This window comes from Triturus cristatus, chromosome 9 (assembly GCF_964204655.1).
Source record: "Triturus cristatus chromosome 9, aTriCri1.1, whole genome shotgun sequence".
NCBI lineage: Eukaryota > Metazoa > Chordata > Amphibia > Caudata > Salamandridae > Triturus > Triturus cristatus.
Window position 1 is genome coordinate 92,068,771 of NC_140592.1, and position 21,838 is coordinate 92,090,608.

Below are 21,838 nucleotides of genomic sequence, written 5' to 3' on the forward strand. Positions count from 1 at the left end.
AGGGGTGGATACCGTGGATCCAGCACCAAAGGCAGAGGCAAGGGCAACAATAATACCAGGTCCTCCGCCAATAACAAACAGTGACGTCTTGTCACTGCCCCCCGACCACATAACACCTGTCGGGGGGAGAGTACAACAGTTCCTGACGGTCTGGAGGTCCATCACCACAGACAGGTGGGTCACAGACATTGCCCAGTACGGTTATTGTCTAGAATTAACATCCAATCCACCCAACATACCACCAATACACCTTCCTATGTCCGCAGAGCACTTAACATTATTGCAGCAGGAAGTACTAAGTATGCTGCAAAAAGGAGCCATAGAGCCCGTGCCTGTAAAACAACAAGGGTCAGGAGTGTACTCTCTGTACTTCTTGATCCCAAAAAAGGACGGGTCTCTAAGACCTATACTGGACCTAAGACCTCTCAACCAATACATTCTGTCAGAGCATTTTCATATGCTCACCCTCCAGCAGGTTCTGCCGTTACTCAGTCAGGGAGACTTCCTAGCAACACTAGATTTAAAAGATGCGTATTTCCACATACCCATACACCCATCACACAGAAAATATCTCAGGTTCACTATTCAGGATCAACATTATCAGTTCAAAGTCCTCCCCTTCGGGGTAACAACAGCACCCAGGGTCTTTACCAAATGCCTGGCAACAGTGGCTGCACACTTACGGAGACAGCACATTCACGTCTTCCCTTACCTGGACGACTGGCTTGTTCAGGCAAAGTCAGCCCAGCAGTGTGCCAGCCACATGTCCCACACCATTCATCTTCTTCACAGTCTGGGATTCTCACTAAATTATCCAAAATCACATCTTCAACCCGCCCACGTACGGCAGTACCTGGGCGCCACCATAGACACTCTGGCAGCCAAAGCTCAGCCAAATCTTGTGAGGATCAACAGCATACAACTGCTGATAAAAAAATTCAGACCTCAAAACTCCCTTCCAGCGCGAGTGTTCATGCAGTTGATAGGCATGATGGCCTCCTGCATCTTCATAGTCCCGCACACGAGACTACATATGCGCCCGCTTCAGGAGGGCTTGGCACGTCAATGGACTCAGGCTCAGGGTCAGTTGAAGGACCTAGTGTTGGTGAGCGGTCGGGCATACAACTCTCTGCATTGGTGGAATCCACAAAACCTTTGAAAGGGCCGACCGTTCCAAGAGCCTGTTCCACAAATAATACGGACGGCAGACGCCTCTCTCCAGGGATGGGGATCTCATGTACTCAATTACACAGTGCAGGGACTATGGACGACACAGCAAAAGAAGATGCTCATCAACCTTCTGGAACTGATGGCGATCTTCCTAGCCATGAAGGCATTCCAAGTACACTTGTGCAACAAAGTCGTGTTGATCCGGACGGACAACATGACTGTCATGTACTACATACAAAAGCAGGGAGGAACACACTCTCCACAGTTGTCTCATCTGGCTCAGAGCATGTGGAAGTGGGCCATTCAAAGGAACATGTTCCTCATGGCGGAACACCTCCCAGGCAAAGACAGCCAGATGGCGGATCTGCTCAGCAGACACAGCCACCAAGTACACGAATGGGAGCTACATCCATCAGTAGTTCAACCATACTTCCAACAGTGGGGTCATCCAGAGATAGACCTTTTCGCCACAAGGGAAAACGCAAAATGCCAAAGCTTTGCCGCCAGGTTCCCGCATCCACAGTCACAGGGCAATGCAATATGGATGAACTGGTCAGGCAGATTTGCGTACGCTTTTCCCCCAGCGCCATTAATACCGCTAGTGGCACACAAACTGAGGCAACACTCAATGACGCTCATCCTGGTTGCTCCAACGTGGGCACGCCAGCCATGGTACACCACATTTCTAGAACTTTCCGTGGTGCCGCATCAAAGGCTGCGGCTAACACCCACACTTCTAACGCAGAACTATGGCGAAATTCAGCACCCAGATCCGCAACAGCTGAACCTGGCGATCTGGCTCCTGAAGTCTTAGAGTTTGGCAACCTGAACCTGCCTCCTGAATGTATGAATATCATCAAGGAGGCCAGGAGACCCACAACCAGAGCTTGCTATGCAGCTAAATGGAAGAGATTTGTCATTTACTGTAAAAACAATCACATTAACCCGCTGGATGCATCCATTCAGAACATCATCTGTTACCTGCTACACTTATACCGGTGCAAGCTGGCATACAGCTCCATACGTATACATCTAACCGCAATAGCAGCCTATCTTCAGAACAGGCAGCACCTCTCTTTATTCAGAGTGCCTGCCATCAAAGCCTTCTTAGAGGGTCTCAAAAGAGTGATTCCTCCAAGACACCCACCAGCACCAGTGTGGAACCTAAATGTGGTCCTCACCAGACTGATGGGTCCACCTTTTGAACCTCTACATTCATGTGGGATTCAGTTCCTCACCTGGAAAGTAGCTTTCTTAGTGGCAATCACTTCGTTGAGAAGAGTTAGTGAACTCCAGGCACTAACCATTCAAGAGCCATTCATACAGGTTCACGCAAACAGGGTCGTACTACGTACCAACCCCAAATTCATGCCTAAAGTGATATCGCAGTTCCACATGAATCAGACTATTGAACTGCCTGTTTTCTTTCCAAATCCAGAAAATGTTGCAGAGAGAATGCTCCATACACTAGATGTAAAGAGGGCCCTCATGTACTATATAGACAGAACAAAGGATTTTAGGAAAACAAAACAACTGTTCGTTGCCTTTTCTCCACAACACAAGGGCAACGCCATTTCCAAAGCAGGAATAGCCAGATGGATCGTTACATGTATTCAAATTTGCTATAAAAAAGCTAAACGCACTTTAACGATTCCTCCAAAAGCCCACTCAACACGAAAGTTAGGGGCATCCATGGCTTTCCTAGGGAACATTCCTTTAGAGGAAATATGTAGAGCAGCCACATGGTCCACTATACATACATTTACCAAACACTACTGTGTAGATGTACACTCAAGACAGCAGGCAGCTGTAGGACAGGCTGTTCTCAAAACCCTTTTTCAGACTGCTGCAGCTGGCACGGGCAGCCGCCGCTAATGGAGGGACTGCTATATAATCTATGCACAGATATGAATTCAGCAGCCCACATGCCTCGAACCGAATATGCTACTTACCAGTATGCATCTGTTCTTGGCATGTAGGGCTGCTGACATTCATATCGCCCACCCTCCTCCCCGGCGCCTGTAGCGGCTGCAGCACTCAGAATTACTGTATAGCATGGTCATCACTTACTATATCTACTCCATCACTGCCACAATGGCGAAAAAAAATCTGAGGATGGAGAGGATGCCCAAGCGCACTGTAGTCCAGGGGAGAAGCCACCTATCTCGTGATACTTCGAAGACTCTTCCAGGACAACAATGTGCAATCATCCGGACCCAACACTAGGTGGCGATCTATGCACAGATATGAATGTCAGCAGCCCTACATGCCAAGAACAGATGCATACTGGTAAGTAGCATATTCGTTTTAAATCATAAATAAATAAATTTACCATTGCGCTGGGTCCCGCGTCTCCGCTCCTGCTCTTCACTGACAGAAGCACAGCCAAGCCCCACTGACCAACCACAATGCCGCAATGCAGCATTGTGATTGGTAGCCACTGAGGCTCTCCTGCCCAGTCACAATGCTGCAATGTAGCGTTGTGATTGTTTTTGAGCGTCCTGGTTCGACGCACAACCAGGGAATGGCTTCTTCTCCATGCACGCTGTAATGCAGCTCCGAGAGCAGAGCAGCCCACCCTCCCGCCTGCCTGCAAAGCAGCAGGAAGCATAAAATGATAATAACGTATAGTTATTATCATTTTATGTTTCCTCTTCCCGCACTGCTTGAAAGCAGTGGGGCGACACTCCTCCGCCATAGCGGAGAAGCCGCCACTGCTTTTAGTTGGCTGGCTAGGGTAGAGCCTTGCTCTGTTGATGTCATTTAACTACTTTGTTTTAGTGGTTTAGCACTCGATAAGAATGCATGGTTTTGTTTTCAGAGCATGCATGTGCACTCTAATTTAATAACCCAGACTCTTCTTCTTTCCCTTACGGCTTCTCTACAGTAGACCAGATGGCAGTCTTCATGATGCTCTGGTTGTCGCTTATCACCCTCCCTCCCAAAATTCCACTGCTAAGTTAGAAGTATAGAAAACAACAAAACATTGGTTTCTGTAGTTTCAAGTTGGCCACCAATTTGCGTGACGTAACATGTTTTGCATTGTCACATCGATTCAAAGCATGTCATGATGCAATGGACATTGCAATCTTGAAAGTATGGAAAGCAATGTCGATCATATCGCTTGATGAATATTGGCAGGAAGGGTCCATGTCTGACATTGGTTGGAGTGGAATTTGACCTGCTTGGGCCATTCCCAAAAAATATCTCACATTAGTGGTTGACCTATTTAAGTGTGCCCCTTCAAGATCCATATTTAATTTCCTACTGCAATGCTTAATCAAGTAGCCAGAACAGGACTGTTAGACCTGTTAGCCTTAAGGTGGTCTTCCCCCAGACTTTTTGCCTTCCTCCTCCATTTTTACTTATGTAGTTTTTCCTGGCCTAAGGACTCTGAGCACTTTGCCACTGCTGTCAGTGCTAAAGTCAATGTACTAAAAACATGGTAATATTGGCTAATCCCCAATTTGCATATTTAATTTACTTATATGTCCCTAAGAGAGTGGTACTACATGTACACAGGGCCTGTAAATTAAATGCTAATAGTGGGCCTGCAGCATTGATTGTGCCACCCACTTAAGTAGCCCTTTAAACAGGGGTCAGGCCGGCCATTGCAGGACCTGTGTGTGCAGTTTAAACTGCCATTTCAACTTGGCATAATTAACCTCTTGCCCGGCTTATCGCTCCCGTAGTATAACATTAGAATTGCCTCATTACATTTTATATTTGTAATTTCCGAATGGGAAGAGATAACCAGTTCATGTTTGGTGTTTCTGGAATCACAATTTAAAATCCTAACTTACGGTGGAGTCTGATTTTGAATGGCAATTCTGAAAATGCCACTTTTAGAAAGTTGGCATTTTACTGCCTTTTCCATTTAGTGTCCGTAGTCTGTCTCTGGTCACACGACTGGGTGTATCTGACAGTTGGGCTTTGTGTATTCTTTCTAGACAGCCACATACAATAGGGAACTTAGGTGTGCATATATGGGCTATCACTGGATGGATGTAAACAGGAGACATAGCCCCTCTTGCACCTGAATAGGATGTGTCCTGTCTCCACACAAAGGGCTGCATACCCCCTGTTGTAAGTCTAGAGCCAGGGCAGAGGAGGCAGGGTGCCTGGAGACTTCGGAGGGAAACCTCTCCCTCACTTCAAAGCTGCTCCCCCACTTCAAAGGCACAACTGGGTATAAGTACTAGACCATAGATATCACCACTTCAATTCACTTCTGGACCTATGAATAGTCTTTCCGGGCAAAGGACTGCTGTACTGCTGAAGGACTGCCACTCTGCTGGACTATTGCCCTGCCGTGCTGGCCTGCTGCATACTGACCACCTGCCAGGTGGAGAAGGGCTGGACCTGCAGCTCTTGAATCCAGAACCCAGAGTGACTCCAAGGGCTAGTTGACTTGACTCCTGATCTGAAGCCTCAGGGGCGTGATAGGCTTCCAACAACCATGCACCTGGACACCAGACTCCACATCGTGGCCTCACAGCTCTTCGGAAGCATCACAAGCCCCATTACCGGGATCTTCAGAACCAATGCATCACTCTGGCTTCGCTTTGCATCTTCGGTGTGGATCCACGTAACGCTCCGCAAACCAGGAGTTAAGGTGCTTTTGTTCAGCAGGCCGAACTGGGTCCCTGTCGTCGGCACATGCTCTGTGTGCAGTTGGCCTGAACTTGTGACTTTGTACTGGTCCGGCACAACCAGATATTCACAGTTGCTGCTTAACGCCTTTTGGCACTATTTTCACTAAAAACTTTCAAATTCAATATCTCTGGTTCTACTAATTTGATATCTGTTGTTTTACTTCTTAAAAAATCCACTATTTATTTAACTCAGTTGTGGGCTCCTTTCGTGGTCTGTGTTACTGTTTGAAGTATTGCACAAATAATTTACACATTGCCTCTAAGGTAAGCCTGAGTGCTCTGTGCCATGCTACCGGAGGGTTGAACACTGGTTAATTTAGGATCTGTTGAGACTTCACCCTGCAAAGAATTGTAGTCGGTGCCTCCCTCTCCCCCCACCCCCCTTAACCAGTAACTCAATTTCTTACAAGGACAATGCTTACAACCGGCTAACCTGGTTGCAGTGGTTATTGCTGAACACACTAAAGACCAAGCAATCTCACTACCATAATTAATCATGCACAATTGAACATGATTAATTGTTGTAGTATTGACCAATCCCACTTCTGTCAGTACTGTTTTATGCGAAGTCAGTTGTCCAACATGGAGACCAGTCTACTCGCATCACTACTTAGCTCAATATGGGAAACCGTCTAATCGGTTACAGTGCTCAACCAGTTCAAGTCCTAGTAATATGCTGTGCACTGGTAAATGCTAGTCAGTTTATCCTCTTGTACTCTTAAATTTATTTGATTTATTGGTTAGGAATGACCCATGCCCTAAGTCATCACACCTTTCATCTCCACCTTCAAGAGGCTATTACTTCAGTTTTTAGAGGCTATCACTTCAGTTTTTGAGACATCTTTCACAGTCCTTGTACAGACCTTGCCTAATCCGTATGGGTAGATTCATGCATGTAGAACAACGATGCTTGCTACCTTCAAAAACAGGTACTCCACTCATGCTATGAGCTCACCTCACTTTTACTGCTTAAAAGCTCATTGGTGAATGAGCTTTTAAGCAGTAAAAGCACCAAATAAGAGAGCTGAACATTCAGGGTCCGCAACTGTGGAACGCCCTGAGCCATCTCTTCTACAAGAGATTTCTGGAAACTAAGCTGTTCAGACTGCCTTGATGCCCTGCAGTGTCAAGGGTCGTGGCTGAGAAAAAGCCGTCAAGGGGTCATGATTCACACCTGGTTGGAGTATAATTTCCAGCAGTCATTTTCTTTCTTCAGCCTGTGCTATGCTCCTTGACTGAGGACTTTACAGGATCCAGAAGATAACATGTTGTATTATTTGAAACTCTGAAATAGGAAAGTACAGGCAATAAGCAAATGGTTATATCAACAAATAGATTACAATCCTGTTTGAAAATATAACTTGTGACCATCAGTATAAAAAGGACAAAAATCATGTTTAGCAAGCAGAGAAATAAACCAGACCTTAAACAGGATTGACTTAAAAAATAGATTGTAGAATTTAGAGTGTATTGTGCACGCTCTCTGTTGAAATGATGGAAGAACTCATGAGGTTTAATAGGGCTGTTCAAGGGGGCTTTCCAGCTAAGTGCATTTAAGTAGGACAATGCAACACCATTCATAGTAAAGTGGCCATTTGGTACCTCCTCGAACTTTGGGGTCAAGCATGGACAGGGTTTGGAGATAAAAAGAAAAGTTTGGAATGTGTGCTAATGCCACTGAGGTTAGAAGAGGTGGGATGATATGTGTGGAGATTATATTTTTGATGTAGTCCTGTACTCAAAGGAGCTTCTGTGTTTTCCTTGTTTTGCAGTTGTTCTACTTGCCATGGTCAAGGCCGCACGGCCTGTACTGTCTGCAATGGAAGGAGGCAGCTGCTATGCTTCATCGAGATGAAGGTCACATGGTACGCATGGCCCGCTTACTGGGCTGGGGTGGGTATTGTATGTCTGGTGTACACCAGCTTCCTATTCGAAATATGCAAAAAGGAGAATACTTGAGCACCATATGTTTTGGGCTACAGGTGATGTTACGATAACCGGACTTGCACCATGTTTTCACTTATTATCAAGATGTGCTATTTTTTTTTTGTTGAAGAAACGCCTTCTCGGGCTATTTAATTATGATTTTCACTTTTATGCTTGCACGTCACCCTTCCATGCAAAAAAAAAAAACACGCACACACTCTCTCTACATCTCTCTCTCTTTCTCTCCCCTTTTTTAAATATCAAGACCTGTCATTGACTTCAATGGAGTGTGCTTTTACTATTCTAAATCTATGTGCGCATTGATACTGAAATAGGTTATACTGTGGACCAAATCACTATGAAGATCCGTCTCTGTAGGGTGGTGGTCCTCACAGAGATGGTGTTTGTCTGACTTTGGCAGAGTTTAACAACAATTTGAGGATGGTGATCCCATTCTCCCTCCCTCCATCTCTCTAACCAAGAATCATAAAAATGAAAGTAGGGTTCTGTTTTAAAAATGTAGTTTATTATGTGTGAATTTATATTACACTGCACAATGTTTGAGTTTGGACTATGGTGTTAATTTCCAGTGAAAGATTTCTGGGTCAAGGTTGTGAGAAACATTGTAATGCATGTAGATTGGAACTAGAATATAAACTTATCTTTACAAGTGGTCTGGCACTCACCAAAAGGAATTTTAGGGGACAGTCATCAATCAATCAGACATTTGTAAAGCGCGCTACTCACCCGTGAGGGTCTCAAGGCGCTGGAAGGGGAGGGAAAGACGCAGCTACTGATCGAAAAGCCAGGTTTTGAGGAGCCTCCTGAAGGTCAGCAGGTCCTGGGTCTGCCGCAGGTGGATGGGGAGGGTGTTCCATGTCTTGGTGGCGAGGTGGCGGATGCTTGAGACGGTGGCGAGGTCAGTGGAGCGAAGCTGGCGGTTTGGGGCGTAGAAGGAGAGTCGTTCGTTCAGGTAGGCTAGTCCGACGTTGTGGAGAGCCTTGTGAGCCTGGGTGAGGAGTTTGAAGGTGATCCTCTTGTTGACCGGGAGCCAGTGCAGGTCTCTCAGGTGGGCGGTGATGTGGCTGTGGCGAGGGAGTCCGAGGATGAGGCATGCGGAGGCATTCTGTATTAGTTGGAGCCGTTTCTGGAGCTAGGCTGTGGTTCCCGCGTTGAGGGCGTTGCCGTAGTCCAGTCTGCTGCTAACGAGGGCTTGGGTGACCGTTCTTCTGGTTTCGGTGGCGATCCATCTGTAGATTTTGCGGAGCATGCGGAGGGTGTTGAAGCAGGAGGAGGAGACAGCGTTGACTTGCTGGGTCATAGAGAGGGTTGAGTCCAGGATGAACCACAGGTTGCGTGCATGGTCGGTGGGTGTCGGTGCAGCTCCCAGCGTGGTCGGCCACCAGGAGTCGTCCCACGTGCACGGGTTGGAGCCGAGGATGAGGACCTACGTTTTGTCAGAGTTCAGTTTCAGACGGCCTTCATCCACTCTGCGTCGGCCTTCATTCCCTCGTGTAGGTTGGATTTGGCGAAGGCTGGGTCCTTGGTGAGGGAGAGGATCAGTAGTATCCTGATGTGCGTATAATGCCCATTTACCCGTAACTGACCAAAAGTGGACAAATGTAAAGGTACATGTGAATGGGTTTTAGAGGTCCACCCCAAGAAATTTTTTAAGTACAACTTTACAGATAATTCTTTGGATCCCTTGCAGGAAATACAGAGATGATTTGTGGCAAATAGTAGATTTCTTAGTACAATGGAGTAAACATGGCAAAAACTGGATATAATTAAGAATAACTTTAACCCCTTCAGCGCTGCGCGGATTCCCCCGCGGTGCTGAAGGGTTCGAGCGCGGGCGGGGCCATGACGGAACGGTTCCGTCATGAGCACAGCTCAACCGATGCTCATGACGGAACCGTTCCGTCATGAGCATGGAAGGGGTTAAAGTGAAGGGTATGTATTCAACCCCAAAGGAAATGCAATGCCGTATTTCTCATTGTTGCCTGAATCAGGTGTGAAAGAGTGGGAGGCGTTCATTTAGATATCTTGCTTCTAAATGTTGGAAATCTTCCTCACTTCTTTTCTGATTATTTCATCTCACTCTGCTTTTTGGAAAGCATTCCAAACTTGCCTCTTCACCTCCCCTGATATCTTAGTCTAATCCAGGTCACCCGGCCTTTATTGGTAGATCAAAGAGCCGGCATACCTCATTATGGTTGGTGTGTGTTCCTTACCAAGGAGGCTCATTCATTCATTTAAGATATGTAGATGTGGCAAATGGTGTGTTTTAAAGCATGTTTGACTAAAAGCCAAAAACTGGGCGTGTTTCAACATCAACACTAAATAGTGCTTGCTCTTGATGGACAAAAATCTTTGTAAGTCATAAACATCAACTCTCCCCTGTGAACAAGAAAACTTATGATAGTACTGAAATTGTGAACACTAATACCCTTGCAAAAAACCCAGTGACCAAATTTGATAAGTCCCCCATCGAACCCTAAAATCAGCGGCAATAATGAACACTATGAGCCTGAAGAAAACTGATCCACGTCATTACATAACATACCCTACTCTGTCCCCACTAGCATGTTGCATTACTATTGTTTTACTACACATACCAAAGCGAGTAAAAGTTAGATACTAAAAAAAATGTTACTTTCTTTTCCTTCATCTTTTAATGGGAAACAAGGCAGTGAGCTATTGGCTAAAATTCCAGTACTGGCTGAATGTGTTACAAATTACATGGAAAATTACATGGAAAACTCTTTCATCCCTGAAGTCTCTTTTTGCACTGAGTTTGAAAAGCCTCCAAAATCTCTTTTAGTTTGACCTTACAGGGCCATTAATTTTTTTGTTACTGAACCCGCAAATTAATTTCACAAACGTCTGCATTCCATTCAGATGTTATACGCGTATTCCAGTAACTGGCATGGAGATTTATTGCTCTTACTCATCTTTGTAATCTCTGCCCAGCACAGAATTACTTTGGAGTCATCATTACACTTACACTTTTCCCTTGTCACACTCGCTGAAATAACAGATTTGCTACCCTTCCTTTATGTCACGAGACAACAGATCAGAAATCGTCCGTAAGGCAATTTCCATGGAAGAAGCCTTTCAGGTCTAAGGTTACCTTTATACTCTGGGACTTAAACTTCAGGTCTAAAGTTAGACTTCAGGTCAAGGGACCAATTCACAAAGGTAAACTTAGACTTCAGATCTAAGTTTAGTTTTGTGAAATGGGCCCTTAGACTTCGGGTTTATGTTTACCTTTGTGAATCAGGCCCAACGTGTTATTAACGACTTCAGCCTTTTACTTGTTCTCCTAGTTAACCAGGTCACAAGAAATCATTTCTCATACAAACTCTTTGTACATCTTTTATTTATATTTCTGTAGATTCTCCAGCCTCCATTGTCCTCGTAGTGTCTCACTTAGATGATGCAAATAAGCTACCAAGGGACCTCGCACCTACTATTCTGTTCCAGTATGGGACAGCAAGACAAATCCTACACATTTGGCAGCTTCATCAAATCACACAAGTCATTGAGCCTCTTTACTTCCTATTGGTAGCTAGACACTGTCCCTTCAAGGCACACTGCTTAGTTCACAGGGTAATCCATTGCTAGGGCACATTTATTTTATTAAGGCACAGCTGCAAATTCAGGGTTACTTCTCAAATCCCATCAAGGCAAAATTAGCCGTTCATTCATCTGTAAATTGAATGTCTTTAAACTGTGCAACAGTAACATTGTTTTTAAAGTGCTTAGAAAAACAAATTGTTAATCCTACAGGAGTGTTTAGCTCTCTGAATAATTTTACTGGACAAAATGTAGCAACTTTACACATGGAGACAGGAATGAAACCACATGTACACATTAAGTAGTTCTTGAGTGTATGTGCAGCATTGTATTTAAAAAGCAACAGGTATCACACAAGAACAATAGCTACTTACTAAGAGTGTAAAAATAGCCAACCAGAGATTAATCCAACGCTACAAAGATCTTAAAAGAAAGAAGGTGACCTCAAAGTGTGAGACAGTCCAGAAGATATTAAAATGTTGGGATAGATTAGTTAGTGGTCACGAGGCAGATGAGGAGCAGAAAAGATAAAAGAGAGAGGAAAGTAGAAAGATGGCGGGAGTAGAAAAGTTGCATGAAGAATGAAAATGAAGAACCACCTAAACTCCCCCAGCAAAAAAGGAAAGAAGTAGGGAAGAGATTGGATTATAGCAAGAATGAAAATACAAATATTTTTTTAAGAGCAGGCAGTGGTCCCAGGGGCCATTGCCTAGTCTTAAAAAATGAGACATCAGGGTTTCATTTTTTTATTTTTAAACGCATCCCGTTTCCTACAAGGAAAACGGGCGGCGTTTAGAAAAAATAGATTGCTTTATTGAAAAGCGCTCACAGACATGGTGGTCTGCTGACCTCAGCAGGTCACCATCCCTGTGATGGCTGTGATTCGTAATGGATCGCAAACTGCAACCTACCTCATTAATATCAATTTGCGACACACAAGGAATCCCTAAATGAGACTCATTGAGTTTCATACATTAGGAATGCCGATTTCCAAATTCCAATTCAGACATAATCACAATTAGGAAATCGGTATTCCTGATGTTTGTACGTCTGGTCCAATGTGTCTTTGCTTATTGCAGTACTTTTGTGTGGCATTCTAAATAATTAAATTGATTTTGAATTACCACTACGTCCTTGGCCCCTTTACAGTACTGTTAGAAACTCAGAAAGCACAGACACCACACTGACAAGTATGTCACGTGAGGTTGTGTGAGGCTACAATAGCCTGGACTTTAACACTCAAACGTTGGTACACTGATCAAAGTTCAGGTACCCATGGGTGGGAAAGCCAAACGTTGTAGAACTAGGCCAGAGCTCTAGTTTACACAACAATTCAGACACTTCAATGCATGTGTTCCTAAAAAGCGGTGGGCTGATTCACAGAACTAACTTAAGACAAAATCCTAAACTTACTAACATTTTGGTATTCACAGAAGGCACTTACTCATTTTGGTATTCACTGAAGGCACTTTACTCATTTTGGTATTCACAGACGGCACTTACTCATTGATGAGTAAGTGCCTTCTGTGAATACCAACATGAGTAAATGGTAGTAAGTTGAGGATTTTGTCTTAAGTTAGTTCTATGAATTGGGCCCGGGTTCATTTCCTGCAGCAGACACTTTGAACAATTGCTAGTGTGCAAGGCTACCTGTTTTGCAAAAAGAACATAAGTGGGAGTCATGACTTTTTTTGATCCTGATGAATGTCGAGCGGATGACCGAACATACAAAAAAAGCACACAAGACCAGTGATCACAGATTGATGAAGTACAATTTATGAGAAGAAAACATAGACTACTATTCAAAACCTGAAAATATAAATACCCATACTAGCACCTTGATACACATGACCATTGGAACATCTGTAGAAATGAAATATCTGGGTGTTTTGGTACATGGGAAATACATGTCGACCGTAACATTTTAAAACAATGTACCTGATTTTTAAAAATTTGTGTTTAAACATAACTTTACTAGGGTGAAAAAAAACCTTTTCATTGCACTAATTGTTACATATTCATTACTTTACTAAGTTGTAAACATTTAGAAGGGGTTGAAACTTTAATATATGCGAACCTAGAAAACTTACTGACATATATCGCATGTCTCCCAATAGTGTAGAAAAGGGCCTGTGGCTAATACTTGTATACACTGGAGTAAATTGCCTTGAGCATGCCAGGAAGCGTGTCTTTATCCGAAGTGCATGTCTGAAGATCACATGGATGTAATGGGAACAGGAGTACAGGTTTCCGACTTTGGTGAAGGGACACAGTGAGGGCCCTGTGAAAGCCTGGTTGTAAGTCTTGAGAGAAGGACATTAACATCCTTTCCTACACAGATGCAAATGGTCCTCGTACTTGTCTACATTAACAATAGATTACCATGAAAGACTTTACAATAAGTCATGCTTCTGGTAATACCGAGGGGTTAGTAACCATTGGACAGGATTGTAAATCAAGAAAATAAGCTTTTATGAACTACAAGTTTGCTAATGATTGCATCTTTTATGCACACAAGTAAAAACATAGTTAGTGTAACACTTTGCTTGCAAGCCTGTTCACATTTCATTTTATGTGAAATCCTCCTGATGGGAAAATACACCATTTTAAATGGTTAATTTGTTCAGAAAATGTATCCAGTCACTCACAGTGAGAGAAAAGCAGTCTGCATTCCACAATATTTTTGTGCCATGATTGCACCCATAGGTAAAGTGGCATGATGCACTCTTAAACTGTAGGTGCAAAATGTGATGTACCTCGTTTCTGAAATCCTATTGGTTCCTTGCTATATTACTGCAGAACACTTTACCCTAGTGGTGCATATGTGGTGCTGTTCTAGAACATAAACGTTATGACAGAATAAGCTACTCGTGTCATTCTTGAATACAGATAATGCCATTTGTGTATTATCTATGACCACAGTTCTAATGTAAAGACTTTCTATTGCATGTATTTGAGTAATCCATTTACAGGTATAAAGAAAATTATGTGTTACTAGATACCATATTGAAAATGGATTTGTTTTGTACCAGGACCGCGCATAGAGCTAACAAACATAGCCCTATGTATACAGGTAATACATAGAGCCATACAGATCGAAATTCGTAACCCAGATACAGAGACGTTTTAGGGCATGGTCAAAGTGTGCAATTGCAAGGTCCCCTGGGAAACTGAAGTTTCTTTCTATTTGACCTTTGTTTATTCTACTTCTCTTTCCTAAATCTCTCCCCTTCTGCCTACCGTTACCTCTAACTCTGTCTCACAAAACCAGTGTCATCCTAAGGTTTTTGGAGTCTTAACTCATGACATATTCCAAGTGCTTTTGCATGACCTTGTTCAAATGTAACATACATAATTTTGTTTTCTTTAGCATCATGGGCTTTAAAATGGGTGATAAAATTCAGGTTTGTTCCATAGAGAGGCCCCATAAATATTGTTGCCCGGGCCTCCCAAAATCCTTAAGAAGACACTGCCCAGACAAATGCAAGTAACTCAGGAGTATCTATTCTGCTACTCCTGAGTTACTGGTCAGCATTGTGTGGAATGCTGGGACTTTTAAGCCTAGACTTAGCAGTACAATTGAAACTACACAAATGCAACATTCTTAGGCTAAAATCTACAGCCGGCTGAACATACACATGATTTATTTATTTATTTATTTATGAGATTTTTTTGTGCGCAACTAATACCCTAAGGTGTCTAGGCGCAGCGAGATACTCTAGATTACAGCACAGATCAGAGCGCGTTCTCATTGATTAAAAAGCCAGGTCTTCAGTAATTTGCGGAAGTTAATAAGGGTGGGAGCGGTTTTAATGTGCAAAGGAAGTGAATTCCAGAGCACAGGCGTTGTTACCAAGAATCGCCTGTCACCCCAGGTGGCCGTTCTTGTGCGGGGGACAGTCAAAAGATAGCTAGCTGCTGATCTTAGATTCTTTTTGGGGATGTACACCTGAAAAGCCTCTTTTAGAAACTTTGGTCCTGTCTGGTGGATGGCCTTATAGGCTATACAAAGAGCCTTAAATTTGATCCTGCTCTCAACCCTTAACCAATGAAGATGGCGTATGGCTGCAGAAGTGGAATGACGCCTAGGGATGTTAAGCAGGATCCGTGCTGCCATGTTTTGGACGGACTGAAGCTTGTTTAAGATGTATTTGTGTGTACCAAGAAAGAGAGCATTTCCATAATCTAATTTTGAAAATACTAGTGTGGTAACTAGCGTTTTTCCTGCAGATACTGGTAAATACGGCAAGAGTTTTTTTATTTTCTTCAGTACAAAGAAAGTAGCCGAAACCACCTTGTTAACGTGGCATCCAAAAGATAACTTATTATCAAAAATCACTCCCAGATTCCTGACTTTGGTGGCTGGCACCGGAGGCGGGCCCATCTGACTAGGCCACCATGTGTGAGACCATTCTGGAGAAATTGTGCCGAAGGTCATAACCTCAGTCTTCTCCGCATTAAGTTTCAGGCAGTTACTGTGCATCCATGATTGTACATCCAGTAAACCCTCCTGAAACTTAGCTGCTACCACGGGGCCATTCTTATACACCGCCAACACGAGCTGGGTATCATCGGCGTAGGTGGTTAAACGCATCCCATGGGATTTAATGACCCTCGCCAAGTCCGAAACATGAATGTTGAAGAGTGTAGGACTCAGCGAGGATCCTTGAGGGACCCCACAAGGCAATTCAGTAGTGGGCGAATAATAATTGCCCAGCTTTACTGCCTGTCTACGGTTGGCTAAAAAGGAGGCTATAAGATCTTTGGCCAGATGATTGATCCCACGGGTTGCGACACGGTCGACCAAGATGGTGTGGTCGACCGTGTCACAGGCCGCCGACAGGTCCAATAGAATAAGAATTGCAGCTCCTCCTGAGTCCATAATCTCTCTAATTTCGTCTGAGGATTTTATTAGTGCTGTCTCAGTTCCGTGTTCCCTCCGGAACCCGAACTGAGTGTCGTCTAAGAGTTTATGATGTTCAATAAACTCTGAGAGCTGTTTATTCATAGTTGCCTCTATAATTTTGGACGTGAAGGGGAGGCAGGCAATAGGCCTGTAGTTGGACGAAATAGTGGGGTCTAAGGAAGGTTTTTTAATTAAAGGTTTAACAATGGCCTTCTTCCAGCTTGCTGGGTAGACACCAGATTTAAATATGGAATTACATATTTCAGTTAGCGGCTGTGTGATAACGTTCTGTAGTTTATTCATTGTTGTAGGAGGGCAAGTGTCAAGTGGGGAACCTGATTTGATCTTACAGATCAGCGCACTGATCTGATCTTCAGTAGCTGGCTGAAACTGATCAAAAGAGGAGTTATTGGGTATTGGATAAATGATGGGTGTAGCATCAGTTTTTCCTGCCTGTTCATTAGAAAAAGTGGAATAGATGTCCATCACCTTGGTTTTGAAGAAAGTGGCTAATGAATCACATAGTTCCTGCGAGTTCTCAATTATAGGTCCCTTTGGACTAGAAAGAGAATTCACAACTTGAAAGAGCATCCTGGCTAAGTTGTGTGCTTGTTCAATTTGGCCAGTGTAAAAGAGATTCTTTTGCGTGTTGATGGCTTTTTTGTAGATTGCTAGAGCGCTCTTATAATCTTGCTTAGCAGAGGGACTGTAATGTTTCCTCCAGCGCCTTTCAAGATTTCTACAGTACTGACGTTGGAGGCGCAGTTCCTCTGTGTACCATTGAGCAGATGGCGTAGCTCTATTGGGGCGATGATATTTTTCAGGTGCAACTTGGTTGGCTGCCTTTAAAATCCATTCCTGAAAATTTGTGGACATGGTCTCAGTATCACCTGTGTTTTCTGGAATAGATGACATCAGGAGATTAATAAAATACGGCATATCTGCCTTATTCCACGTCCGTGCCCCCACTGGCAGGAGGACTTTATTCTGAGAGAGTTTGGGAGGTAACAGTTTGATCCTAAAAATTATAGCTTGATGGTCAGTCCATATCAAAGGAAGTACTACTGATGTCTCAATTTTGGGGTCGTTAGTAAATACACCATCCAGTGTATGCCCAGCGTTGTGCGTGGGGCCCCTCACTAGCTGCTGCAGTCCTATTGCCTGCATGTCAGCGATAAGTTGGATTGTATCATGATTATCCATGTTTTCAAGCGGGAAATTAAAGTCCCCAAGAATCGTATAGTATGGTGAACCTATTACTGATTCTGTGATATCTGTAAGAGCTGCTAAAAATTTGGTACGTGTTCCTGGAGGTCTGTACACAAGTGTCCCTTTAAAAGCTTGTTTCTGGGTAAGATTGATAGCGAATGCAACAGCTTCACAATTAGTGCTGTGAATAGGATCACATTTTGTTCGATAGGTGTCCCTATAAATGATGGCTAAACCTCCACCTCGCCCTGAGATCCTATCTTGTCTAGCTACACAATAGCCTTCTGGGGTAGCCAGTACAAAATCAGGACCGGAAGCATCGTCTCCCCATGACTCGGTAATAAGAAGTATATCCAGTTCTTGGTTAATAATAGTCTCCCTTATTACCAGACTATGTTGAGGGAGTGAGCGTACATTGATTAATGCTGCTTTTACATATTGGTCGATAGATGGGGAAGCGCTGGGGGTTTCCTGGGAGTAGGGTGTGGTGTTTGTCGCAAGCCGTGGAGATGGCAAAGAAAAAGCGCAACCTACACATGATATAGGTGCGGTAGGCAAGTGTTTACATTGCAATAATACTTTACAAGACCTACCCACACCTGTGTTCCACTGTTTCAGCTGTGCGGAGGTGTAGCATAGGGTAGATATGGCTTCGTGAGTGGCAGCCGGACCAGGGGGGGTGGCCCTGGGCCTGATCTGGCGCAGACGGGCGCAGACGGGCTTGTCTTAGGCGCGTCTTCGGCGCGCGCCCGCTGCGCACGTCCGCTGTGCATCCTGGGTGAGCTAGGACTATATAGCTCTCTCCCGGAAGTGGAGAAGAGCTAGAACGCGTCCCGAGCCAGCCTTAAGATGGCGGCTGGTACTCGTGGACGTGTTCGAGTGCCCAGTTCCCCCCGCTCTAGCGGGTCGGGTAGGTGCCGATTTTCAGTTTTAACCCCTTCGGTGCTCATGACGGAATGGTTCCGTCATGACCCACGGTTGAGCTGTGCTCATGACGGAACCATTCCGTCATGACCACACCCGCGCAAGATTCCGTCAGCACAGCGGCGGAATCTGCGCAGCATCGAAGGGGTTAAACACAATGTGAAAGCACAGGGTATTGCAGGGCGGTCAATAAATAAAACAATAACAAATCTAAAATTATTAAAAATTTCTATAAACCCTCCTAAAGCAGCCTAAAATATCTCAATTTCAGCAAATATCAGCGCTACTGAATCTGAGGCTCGTTCGTGCTCTGTGGCATGTAAAATGAATATATGATATGAAGGCCTTGAGAGCGACACACATTTTGATTGGCTATAAAAGACACATTTTCTCTTTATGATTTCTTTGAAATGTTCTTTGCTTTTTGGGTGTACCTCATTCTAAACAAACATGTGTCTGAAGTAACACTTTAATGTTGTTTTCTATTTCTGGGACACCAGTGCACACAGCAGCTGCCTTAGGAATCCTATTATGTAGAAGCTAACCCCTATCCCCTGATACTTGAAAAAACAGTCATTTCATTGCACCATCACTCTGACAATATTCATATATTGTTTGGCATCTGAATATTTCCACCCTAAAGCCAAACCTTAAAAGCATGACTTGTTGAACTGCTGTGCAGAAGGGCTGCTGATGCACAGGTGTGTGGAAGGCTGCAACAAGATGGGACCTTTTGCATCCTACTCACCTTTTGCTTATTCTAGCCTTCCACACTGGGCATGACCACAGCACACAAGACTCAACACTTGGGTGCAACATTTTTGTGTTTAGCCTGAATGTGGTATATATTTTATTATTAGAAAAATCTTCATCCACTAGATAGTTGCACAAAATCTCCAAAGCACACAAAAGTTGAACACAATGATCCTTGAGTCTTCTCTTAACTAACATAAAACAGATTTTAAAGTTTCAATTTATTTATTAAATTACATTGGGTGGCATTTGTAAAGCACAGACCAACCATGGAGCAGTAGAATGCTTTAGTGATAACATTTGTCTTTGAAGGAGGTGGCTGTCGGCCATCAGTTGTTCTATATGGAAGAGTATGTTGTGCGGGGTCCTGTTGATGTTGCACATAGGATAGTATGCTGTGCAAGGTCCTATTCATGTTGTATTTTGAATAGTATATTGTGTGAGGTCCTGTTGATACACATGGAAATGTATGTTGTGAGAGCTCCTGACTGGGTCCTGTTGATGTTGTACATGGTATAGTATGTTGTGTGGGGTCCGTTGATCTTTTACATGGAAGAGTAGAATGTAGATTGTGCGGGGTCCTGTTGATTTTGTGCGGGGAAGAGTATGGTTTGCCGGGTCCTGTCGCGATCCTGTTGATTTTGTGCATAGAAAATGATGTCGCATGGGGTCCTGTTGATGTTGTACATGGAAGAGTATGTTGTGCGGGCTTCTGTCAATGTTGTACATACAATAGTATGTTGTGCTGGGTCCTCTTGATGTTGTACATGGAAATGTATGTTGTTCCTGTAGATATTGTGCTTAGAATATGTTGCTCGGGGTCCTGTTGATGTTGTACATGAGAGAGTATGTTGTGCAGAGTCCGGCTGACACCAAATTACAAAAACAGGATGTGCTAGGGATAGAGAAGGTAATGGGAACTGCTTTCGAAGTCTTTGGTGTTGGTTCACTTTATGATACAAGAATGTTTCTTTTCCTACCGGACAGGAAGAATAATATCCATGAATATTTGTCTGACAAGAACTTGGGGTTTCCCACTGAGCTATTCGCAGAGGTCACCGGCAAGCAGCTCTTTACAGATGAACAATTCATGGTAACTCATGATCCATGATTTTCATTTTCTTAGAATCACCAACATTTGAATATTTATTTTTAAAAGTATATATCATTAGTGAGTACAGAGCACAAGTACCTTTTACGCTGTAGATGCTTCTATATGTCTGTCTACCGGACTGCACCGTCAGCTGCTAACACAGTCCTGTGAATGCACCAGAAGCCTGATAATGCACCCGCATTCCCCCAGTATACAGCTTATTCTGTTCCTCTAACCCACTTGACTAACCCCACCACACCCCTACAGCATTGCATGCTCATCTTAGTCTTAGCATGCCTTTACACCTCACTCTGTAGTACTGCAGCACCTGCACACACCTCATGCATGCCTGGTGCACTAGTGGCCTCAGATATACCCACACTCCTGGTGCACATTCTAATCTGTTACTCTAACTCACTTGACTAACCCAACTACACTCCTGCAGCATCGCATGCACAACTCAATCTTAGCATGCATTCACACCTCACTCTGTAGTACTGCAGCACCTGCACACAACTCATCCATGCCAATGACCATGGGCCTCATATGCACCCACACTCCTGGTGTACAGTCTACTCTGTCACTCTAACTCACTTGACTAACCCTACTACACTCCTGCAGCATTGCTTGCACAACTCAATCTTAGCACACATTTACACCTTACTCTGTAGTACTGCAACACCTGCACACAGCTCGTCCATGCCAATGCACCAGGAGCCTGAAATGCACCCACACTCCTCTGGTGTGCTGTCTATTTTGTTTCTCTGCCTCACTTAACCAACCGCAACATCACCCGGCAGCATTGTATTTAAAAACTCAATCTTAGCACACATTTATTTACACTCCGTAGTACTGCAGCGCCAATGGTTTCCTTCTAACAAGATTATTCAATTTTAATTTTTGGCTCTGCTCTCTTTTCATTGTGGCCTCCATGAATCACAGAAAATAAGGTAGAACTGATCTCACCAGTGCTGGGTGTGTCCTTTTTGAGCCAGTATTGTCACTTGTGGTTGGCACGTCAATGGACCTTTGGTTGGTGTTGCTAAAGGATCCATTATATAGACCTGCTGAAAATCTGCTGGAGGACTGGAATGGCTTCAAGATAAAGAATGTTTCTCACCTTCAGATTTAGTATGTCACAAATAGATCACTATGCAAGTGCTGTTGGATGACATTTAAAAAAAATGAATGAAGGCAAAAATTATCTTAACTTTGTCCTAAGTATCAGAATTTCAAACTTTAGCTCAGGAGTGTTGTAGGATGTTAGGTTTGTGTTTAAAAAGATGGCTCTGCAGCTTCAGAAGTAACAGACGTGATCTTAATTGCTTTTCCTTTCCCAGGTTTATCCGCTGATGACATTCCCTGAAGCTTCCATTAATCAGGCTTCCCAGATTGCTATTCAGCAACATCAGGCCCAGTTTGCTTCAGCATCCCGCATTGTAAGACAGGTGAGACACAACAGATTCTTCAGGCTATGTTGGTGTGACACGTGTAGGTGACCCACCAGGAAAGCAGAGGGGCTGCCACACATGGATACCCAGCGAGGGAGGATGGTTCCTTCTGACATATGTCTACAGTTAGTTTAACTGAGTCTAGGTACTCTTTAGACAGGCGGCTTGTTTG

General features: G+C 43.9%; 1 protein-coding gene across 2 annotated transcripts in view; it reads left to right on the forward strand.

The window, feature by feature from the left end:
- LOC146797466 (protein SSUH2 homolog) overlaps nt 1–21,838 on the forward strand; it is a 223,024-nt gene that overhangs the window by 161,452 nt on the left and 39,734 nt on the right. For both annotated transcript variants that reach the window (XM_085624493.1, XM_085624492.1), the window contains exons 10-12: nt 7,598–7,690; nt 20,110–20,215; nt 21,556–21,663. In XM_085624493.1, coding sequence (XP_085480619.1) covers nt 7,598–7,690; nt 20,110–20,215; nt 21,556–21,663 — 307 coding nt within the window. The remainder of the gene's footprint in view (nt 1–7,597; nt 7,691–20,109; nt 20,216–21,555; nt 21,664–21,838) is intronic.